Source organism: Mercurialis annua, linkage group LG3 (assembly GCF_937616625.2).
Source record: "Mercurialis annua linkage group LG3, ddMerAnnu1.2, whole genome shotgun sequence".
Lineage (NCBI taxonomy): Eukaryota > Viridiplantae > Streptophyta > Magnoliopsida > Malpighiales > Euphorbiaceae > Mercurialis > Mercurialis annua.
The window spans coordinates 49,834,791-49,843,303 of NC_065572.1; the positions used below are offsets into that span (position 1 = coordinate 49,834,791).

General features: G+C 39.7%; 3 protein-coding genes across 3 annotated transcripts; all 3 read right to left on the reverse strand.

Annotated features, from left to right (window-relative positions):
• Positions 1-1,835: 1,835 nt before the first annotated feature.
• Positions 1,836-2,816, reverse strand: LOC126672578 (uncharacterized). The gene is made up of 2 exons (XM_050366533.1): positions 2,088-2,816; positions 1,836-2,000 (listed from the first exon to the last, which is right to left on the reverse strand). Exons 1-2 carry the CDS (start codon positions 2,814-2,816, stop codon positions 1,836-1,838), a joined length of 894 nt encoding a protein of 297 aa, XP_050222490.1.
• An 84-nt stretch (positions 2,817-2,900) lies between these two features.
• LOC126672579 (uncharacterized) lies at positions 2,901-3,557 on the reverse strand. Its single transcript, XM_050366534.1, has one exon. It carries the CDS (start codon positions 3,555-3,557, stop codon positions 2,901-2,903), a length of 657 nt encoding a protein of 218 aa, XP_050222491.1.
• A 134-nt stretch (positions 3,558-3,691) lies between these two features.
• On the reverse strand, positions 3,692-4,426 carry LOC126672580 (uncharacterized). Its single transcript, XM_050366535.1, has 2 exons — positions 4,253-4,426; positions 3,692-4,138 (listed from the first exon to the last, which is right to left on the reverse strand). The coding sequence occupies exons 1-2, from the start codon at positions 4,424-4,426 to the stop codon at positions 3,692-3,694; spliced, it is 621 nt and encodes a 206-aa protein (XP_050222492.1).
• Positions 4,427-8,513: the final 4,087 nt, after the last annotated feature.

Here is an 8,513-nt window from a genome sequence, read left to right on the forward strand (position 1 = left end):
TCAAAATTATCCATCTCCTCTGAGCTTGTCTGAGTCGATTCTTGCCTTTGATTTATCTTTTCATAGCATTTTTCAACGTCCTAGTTTAGATGTTTTGTTGAGTAGTCAGGTCCGTTGTCGATTGCTTCCTTTGGAAGATCCTTCAAACGCTTTGGCGGATCTCTATTATGAGTTCGTAGAAGGTATTTTTCTAACTTTATTCATGTTCCTTGTTGTTTTTGTAGGATGTCTTCTTCTTCTGACGATCTCTTTTTCGGTTTTAAAATTGATTAAGATGTTCCTATGGATGGGGCAGCGGCGGAGGTTGAAGCTCCAAATCCTGAGGCCGAAGCTTAATTAGATGTGATTCCTGCTGGGGATGTTATGCCGGCAGGCAATGAAGTGGTTATCTTTGATGAACCTATCGATGGCGAACCAGATGAGGTTCCTAGTCATATACCCCCCCTCGGCTTCAGCAGTGTTACCAACAGTGCCTGATGTTGTTGATCTTGATGCCTCTCACGAGGGGCAGGATTCGGAGGCGAATCCTACTGATGTCGTATTGCCATCTCGGAAGAGGCAGCGAGTAGAGGATGAATTTTCTTCGGGGGAATCCTCTATCGGTGGTTCGTCTTCCACTCCTAAGTTGGTGGATTGGGCTGAAAAGCATGATCCGGCAAGTTTGTTAAATCCTCAGGTTTTGGCCTAGTATATAAGGAGTCTGGCGATCTAGGAAGATATTACTTGATTTGCTTCCAGGCTTGGGCTTGAATTGGCAGATATTTCTTTCATGGCTTTTCGGTAAGTGTCTTCCGTTTTTTTTATTTCATTGCATTTTCTTTTGCTAGGCTCTTCAGGTCGTAATGGTGTTAGATGATCGTCGCCAATATGCTGATGGCGAGGTTGAGCGCTTATCTTCCCTTTTGGCTACTTCTAAATTTGAGAAGGCAAGCTTGAGAGCTTCCTTGGCGGAGCATGATTCGCTACTGGTGAAGCTGAAGGCTCAAGATGCTATTACGGATTGGAATATCAAAATTATCAAGGAGAAGACTGATAGCATGACTCGGGAGATCGAGGAGCTAATAACTGTCAACACCTATGTCGGTGAAGAAACGAATAAGTTGAAGGCTGAAATCGAGGAGCTCCATATTCGTCTTTTAGATACGAAGGCTTTTTATTCTGCTTTGATCAGCGAATATCGCCTCGCCATTGGGAGAAAACTTACGGAAAAGGATCTGAATATTGATCTCTCCGGTGTGAATGATTTGGATCCACGAGCTATTGCCCGGGAGTTGATGGAAAAAATGGCAGCGGATCGTGCTATAGGAAAATAGTTTATTTGTTCTTTTTAATGTAATTTGATTCGAAATATATATATTTTTCTTGTCAACTCTTGAATCGTCTTTCGCTTTATTTTGTTGATTCGTGATTTGTTTATTGCGTTTGGATTATTTTTCTTTGGGAGTTAATCTAAACTCCTTTGCCTGATTGCTTTGTCCTGCATTTTTTTTATTTCGCCAGTAGGTTTTGTTGGCGCTTTTTCCTTAAGAGTAAATTTATACTCTGATTTTTTGGCGTTTCGCCTTTAATTTTAGAGTAGATCTATACTCTGACGTTTTGGCGTTCGCCTTTATTTTTAGAGTAAATCTATACTCTGATGTTTTGGCGTTTTGCCTTTAGAGTAAATCTATACTCTGATGTTTTGGCGTTTCGCCTTTGTTTTTTAGAGTAAATCTATACTCTGATGTTTTGGCGTTTCGCCTTTATTTATTCATTTTTATCTTTGTTTTGATACGTTGTACGTTGCTTCGAGAAAATTAAAATTTCATTGATATAATTGAATCTGCTTACATAAATTAAAAGATAGTTGGCACCATTGGGTATGACAGATGTCTATACTTGTCAATGGGTGATTGGCATTGTCGAATGTGACAAAAGTTTGTACCCGACGATGGGTGGATTGAGGTTCTATTTTTCTCCCTTCTTTTCCTTCTTCTTTTCCTTCGTCTCTTGCTTTTTTTCTTGAAGATCAACGATGGATTCGTCATAACAAATTTTGGCGATATTCTGGTCTCCACGTATCGTCACCACTCCTTTTTCAGTAGTACCTTCATGGCTATCGCCCTTATGCTGGTTATTGCTGCCGAATCATGGAGAAAAGGCCTCCCAAGGATTGTATTATACGTCAGCTCCATGTCCACTATGTTAAATAGGGACATTATTTTCTTGTTAATTCCTCTTTCTGGTTCGATTATGACTTCCAGTGTGACAGCACCCAGTGGGTTGATTGAGGGACCTCCGAGCCCTGATAGCGGGATCGAGACTCGGCGAAGCCTTGCTGCTTTTCCTCCCAGCATCTTATATGCAGCGTTTGTCATTAAGTTTACGGCACTTCCTTCATCGATGAGGATTCGTTCCATGTTCCAGTTTTCGATGATGGTTGTTACCACCAGAGCGTCGTTATGAGGTGCTTTCACATGCTCATAATCCTCGGAGTCGAATATCACTGGCGGCATGTGTGTTTCCCTGATGGTCATCACTTCTCTTTTTTGTTTTTTCCTGATAGTCGAACTGTTGTGCCCTCCCCCATTGATCATGTGTATGGTTCCCAGAATTTTTAATGGTCTTTCTTCTTCCTTTTCCTTCCCTTTGTCGTCCCTGCTCCTCTTTTTTCCTTTATCGCTGCTTTTTGTTTTATGAGCTATGAATTTTCTTAGCTCGCCCGCATCTATCATTCTTTCTATTTCTACTTTTAGATCTCGGCAGCCATCCGTTTCGTGCCTATAATCTTCATGGAACTTGTAGTACTTCCTCGTATCTTTGATTCTAGCTTTCATTTTTGGCCGCCATACCACGTTTTTGACGTTTTCTTTTATCCACATGAGGACGTTGGTTCGACTGGTGTTCAGTGGCGTATAATTTCATTTGTCGTCTCGGGGATTGTATCGTGGTTCATATTTTCCTTGAGGGGCGAATCGCCTGCTTTCTTCGGGTTTCCCTCGCCTCTCTTCCGATCGAGATTTGCTTTTTTCTTTTTCTTTCGTTTTTTCCTTTGAGTCTTTTCCTTTTGCTTCCTTTCCTCTAATGGCTCTTCGTCCTTCATCTAATTCGAAGTATTTCTGCGCTATGGCCATTAAATTTGAAAATGTGGTTAGCTTGTTTATTAGTAGTTTATCTACCAATTTCCCAAATCGCGTTCCTTCCCTCAGTGCTTCGGTCGCCATGTCGACATTTAGTCTGTCTATTTTCATGGCTTGCTTGTTGAATCTATCTATATAGCTCCTTAGCGTTTCTCCCTCTTCTTGAATACATGACCTCAAGATGCTGGTAGTTGTCTTAGCAGGTATATTTGTGAGATACCTGTTAAGAAACTCGGTTGATAATGCAGCGAAGCTTTTGATCGATCCCGGTTTGAGTTTATTGTAACACCTTTGGGCAGTCCCTGTTAGAGTGGTGGGGAACACCTTACATAGGATCGCGTCTGTGACGCTCGGGAGCCACATAGTTGCAGTAAATCTGGACGTATGGTCCCTTGGATCTCCTTCTTCATTGAAAGTTGGCAGATTTGGCAACTTCATGTTGTAGGGGATCGTTTCTTCCGTTATATCAGCCGATAGGGGCGAGCCCTTTAACCTCAGATCATCTATATCCAGGTCCTCATATTTGAGCTTTTTCAAGGCCTTCGCGATTTTCTCTTCCAAGTCTTCTTCTGCTACGTATGTGGCTTTGCTCTTTTGGGGTGATTCAGAGGATTCGTCTTCTTCCTCTTAGTTTCTCTTCGATTGTGCTTTTCATGCATCCCTTTCTGGTCTTTTGCTTTTTGCGGTGCTTCCTCTTTGTCTTTGTCTCTTCCTCTGGTATTTTCTCTTGGGCCTTCTTCTTTCGAATCGTCTCTTTGTGTTTCCTGATTTTCTGGGCTCTGTAGTTCGTCGTTTCTTCTCTCGTTTCTTACTTTGTTCCTTTTCTCGTTCCTTTGCTCGTTTCTGTGCACGTTTCTTCCTTCGTTTCTTCGCTCTTTTCTTTGCTCATTTCTTTGCTCGTTCATTCCTCTTGTTGGTCCTTGAGGGCCCAGATTCACGTTTTCACTCAGGATCTTCAGGGTTTCGTCTTGGTTGTCATTCGTTCGTTTGGCCTCATTAGCCAATCTGTCCAGATTTGCCTAAATGGTTTCCAGAACTTTCTTCATGATCTCGTTGTAAGTTTCTTGTGCTGCCATGCCTGGCGTTTGTCCTCCTTCAGTTTCCAGATTAGGGAAAACAATGGGATTGCTTACTCTAACTGGGTTGGTTTGGCATTGGGATGTGGTGGAGGAGACTCCTCCAGGTTTACTTCCTCCGGTGGCGCTAGGAATTCCTTCTTCGGTAATGTTAACTAACTCCGGAGTGTGCTGATGGGTCTTGGGATCCATCGGTTGCTTGTCCTTCAGATTTGTCCGGTCAGAAGTCATCTTCTTCAATGAATTTATTTTTGAGTTCAGAAAAAGCGGACTTCTAGTTTGAAGTTTTCGAGCTTTTTCCCACAGACGACGCCAATTGATGGAGTCTGCCTTCTGATCCGGTGGATTAACCTGCAAAACAGAGTAGAAAGCTAACCGGACGGTGGTTGTCCGATTAACTCTCCGATGCTAAAGTCAGTATTGAGCTTTGAGCTGCATTTGGAGTATGTGAATGTAATTATGTGTCCAGGCATACCTCGTGCTCCTTTAATAGTAGATGATTGCATACCTAGCAGAGTGATAGTAGGAAAGTGAATCCTACTTTGTAGGTTTTGACCCTGATTAGGAGTGTCCTTCCTTATTTAGACAAGAGTCCTATTTAGGAATGTTTTCCTAAATAGTCCCGTCTTCCTGATTTAGAGTTATCTTCCTAAGTTGGAGCTTGTATCCAATTAGGAAAGATTCTTCGAGATCATATAGTGGATCCAGTCTGCTATCCGAATCCCGGGACTGGCGTATTTCGCCCGAGTCTTTGGGGATTCGGTCTTCACCTTGCTATAATCAAGTAGAGCCGGATCATATGGATTCGGCCATTGGCTTATCTTGATTCGGCCCTACGGGCGTGAGCCTGAGGTCGTCTGGGAATAAGTCTCATGCGACTCTGTTCTATTGTAAGTAGAATGGGATTCGATATCAATCAATTAGGTTTAATTGGTTAATTGATTCTAGTTATATTTCAATCGATTTTAATAAAAAAATTATTTAGAGTTAATTAGGAAGAAAAAAGTGAAATAATATTAAAAAATTTATAAATACAAAAATGGTAAGTATTTTGAACATTAAGTTTATTTTTGTACTTTTTTCTATAAATTTATGAGTGACTAGCAAAAATGTTTGTCTATAACTTTGAAGGACGGAAGAGTTTTTTTGTTCAATTTAAAAAACATGAGGTCGTAATTGTGCCCAAAAAAATATAAGAGTTTATGTGTACTTTTGAAAAAACTACAAGAGTTTATTTATTCTTTTTGCCTTAAAATAATGAAAAATTCACTTAATTTTTAACCAGAAAATATGAAAGATGAAAGGGGTTATTTACAAAATAACTTACTTTTGCAACTTATTTACACCATTTTTGGCCATCTTTCCCTTATTTCCGTTGCTACTTATTTTACCAACTTATTTACAAAAATATCCACTAACTGTTCTGTTAATCTCGCGGGCTCTAGTTACCGTACCCGTACGAACTGGCCTCGCGGTACCAAATACAAAAGTTAGTGTAATAAAACATATCACCGGCATCTGGGGCCGTGAACAAAACATACTACATGTAGCCTATCAAAAACAACGCTGTCCCTATTACTTTTGCTCTTAGCTGCAGCCCAATAAGCTATTTGACTTTATATCTTTTTTCTGATCTCCTGCTTTGTCCTTACTCCGAGCGAGAAAAAATCCAATGCATTCTTTTCGTTTCGATACACTCCTTTATTTTAAGGCAACCATTGAGAAAAGATCAAATCTAAGGCGGAGAAAGGAAGACCAGGAGACCAATAGCAGTCTAAAAACAAGGGATTAAGAGTTGCGGGCTAAACGCTACCTTTGATCAATGTTCCGTAGCTGTAGATTGGATTGACACATGCGGTACAGCTTAGTCGAGGTCTGCTTGGAGTCCCGGTTGAGAGGCCGATCAAGGAGCTTTCGATCTTGATGTGATTCTTACCTTCTTGATGAGTTACGAGATCCCCTTTCTATGTCTCCCTAAATAGGGCTTGATGTACAGTTTCCTCTTTTTCTTGCATTTATGTTGATTTTCCTATTTCACTTTCTGGTGCTATAAACAGAATAACAAGTAATATATACACTCAAAATGTACTGTTGTCTAGGCTACGACTCTGTCTACGCGGGACCACTACTGCAGCACTCACAGAAGTCAGAAACTATACATACACAGCTAACTTCTGGACTTCAAAATTGGCTTCTAGCTAAGTCCACACACTAAGCACCTGAAAGACATCAAAGGTGAAGGGTCAGTATTTGGGAAAATACTGAGTGCGTTTGCATTTACTAACGGCATTATTATAAAAACATGGCATCACATTTCAAGAAAACGATAATATAAAAGTAATATAAATAAACAGGTATTTGATCCGTCCGAAACTAATATCCTAGCATGCGACATATCTTTCGAATAATCAAACCATACTGATCTAGATAGTCCGATCCGGGAGTGTTCACACTCTGCCTCGTCGATCGCGACCTATCTCTTATTCCCAAAGTGTGAGTCCAACTCACTAGATACATGAACTCCATACTACACCGTAGCCGAGTGCTCACTCGTATCGAATTCATTATCCAACTTCGAAATTCATATTCATATCGTGTCATTTCATATCATATCGTATTACATCATCTCTCATATGCAAGCACACTAGACTAACTCGATTCTGGTGATCACACAGCCTTTTGACACCCAATAGGTATCTAGTTTCTTCGGATCGCATACTAGTTCCTCGTATATAAAAACTTAATAAAACATATAACATTTCAATCAATCATATATAATACGATGCGAATAAACAATATACATATATATAAAATAACTTTAATATGTAATATACGAAAGTAAAGTGCAACTCACAGAAACCGCAATCCAATCAATAACATGGTCGATGAAATGATATGCTCTCGCTATCCCATGTCTACTGACATCTCTGCTCGCTGACACGTCTGATACATAATAATTAACATTTGATGATTAGACGTGAATCTCGTATTCTTATACGTATAATACTTTAAATTCTAAGGTTTTGTTTTATTCCTAATGTTGTTCGTGAACTCGATATTCCTTTATCGTATTCACGATATATCGATCCTTGTTTCTCGTATTCGAGAAATGTATACTATCCTTAGCGTTTTCCATTATCGTTGCTCACATAAAACGTCAAGCTAAAACCTCACTTTTTAAATTATCGGGGTCCTTAATCGTTTTTAGGGTCTAATATTCAAAAATATAAAAATCCCGTTTGATTTGGGCAAAAAGCCCATTTTGGTCCCTATGGACCCACTGTGCGGGCGCACAAAGGAACTGTGCGTCCGCACACTAGTGTGCGAGTGTGCAGTGTGCGTCACCACACTGCGCTGTGCGCTCGCACACCGATGTGCTGCCCTCCGAAAAAATCCATTTTCCGGGCGTTTCGACGATGCCTAACCTTCCCGACATGCTGAAAACACTAACTCCTTTAAGACCCATCATTTACTTTTTATCAAAACGCTAAAAATAATCTGAAAACGTCAAATTCAACTTTAATTCCCTAGTCCCTTAAAACAACCAATATATTTCGAGTTTAACACCAATTCTCGCGATTTTTACCTTGATTTAATAACCGGATATGATAGAGCTTTCAATTCCGAAGAGACTGCCGCGAAAATCACTCGAATCGGACGTCGAACGGAGAAACGGCGGCGAAACGATCGTAATCGGCGATTTGAAGCTTCTGGGTTATTCTTCTCCTTCTGATCACTTTCTTTCAAACGAAAATTCATATATTGAATGGCTAAAAGTCCGTTTTGGTCCCTCCTTTCTTTCTTTGTTACAACTTATCTTTCAAACTTATCTTTCGTACGATTTAATCCATAGCTAAATCAATTAATACTTAAATTATAAGTTTTACGTATTATTTATATCCAATAAATAATACGAAGCTTGATATTAATACCTTCCCATCAAAATCTAAAATTTCAATTTTTGAGTCGTAGTGGCTAAATTGCCACTTTAGTCCCTGAACTTTGTTTTGGGCCTTTCTTGATATTTTTCCTTCTAATTTAAATTATGACTTTAGGCTTGAAATATATTATTAAATTCTTTATTATTATCTTTTCCGAAACCGACCTACTTAAAATTTATTTACTTTATCTTTTCGAAAATTCTTCTGACATCGCCACTCTGGCGAGTCAAAACTGGACATGTGGTCCAATTAGGTAATTAAATATTTTGGGGTATTACATTCTTCCCCCCTTATAAAAATTCGTCCTCGAATTTTCATAAAACTTGTTGGGACCTTAAAATTGTTCTTATACCTCTCTTGACATCCATTACTATGTG

Bases quoted from the DNA above. Each gene is read 5' to 3' on its own strand.
- LOC126672580 (XM_050366535.1), bottom strand. From the start codon at position 4,426: ATGACTTCTGACCGGACAAATCTGAAGGACAAGCAACCGATGGATCCC. The intron at 4,139-4,252 runs GTAAGCAATCCC...GAAACCATTTAG, and splicing joins GCCAAACCAACCCAGTTAGA to GCAAATCTGGACAGATTGGC.
- LOC126672579 (XM_050366534.1), bottom strand. From the start codon at position 3,557: ATGAAGTTGCCAAATCTGCCAACTTTCAATGAAGAAGGAGATCCAAGG.
- LOC126672578 (XM_050366533.1), bottom strand. From the start codon at position 2,816: ATGAAAGCTAGAATCAAAGATACGAGGAAGTACTACAAGTTCCATGAA. The intron at 2,001-2,087 runs GTACTACTGAAA...TTGATCTTCAAG, and splicing joins TAAGGGCGATAGCCATGAAG to AAAAAAAGCAAGAGACGAAG.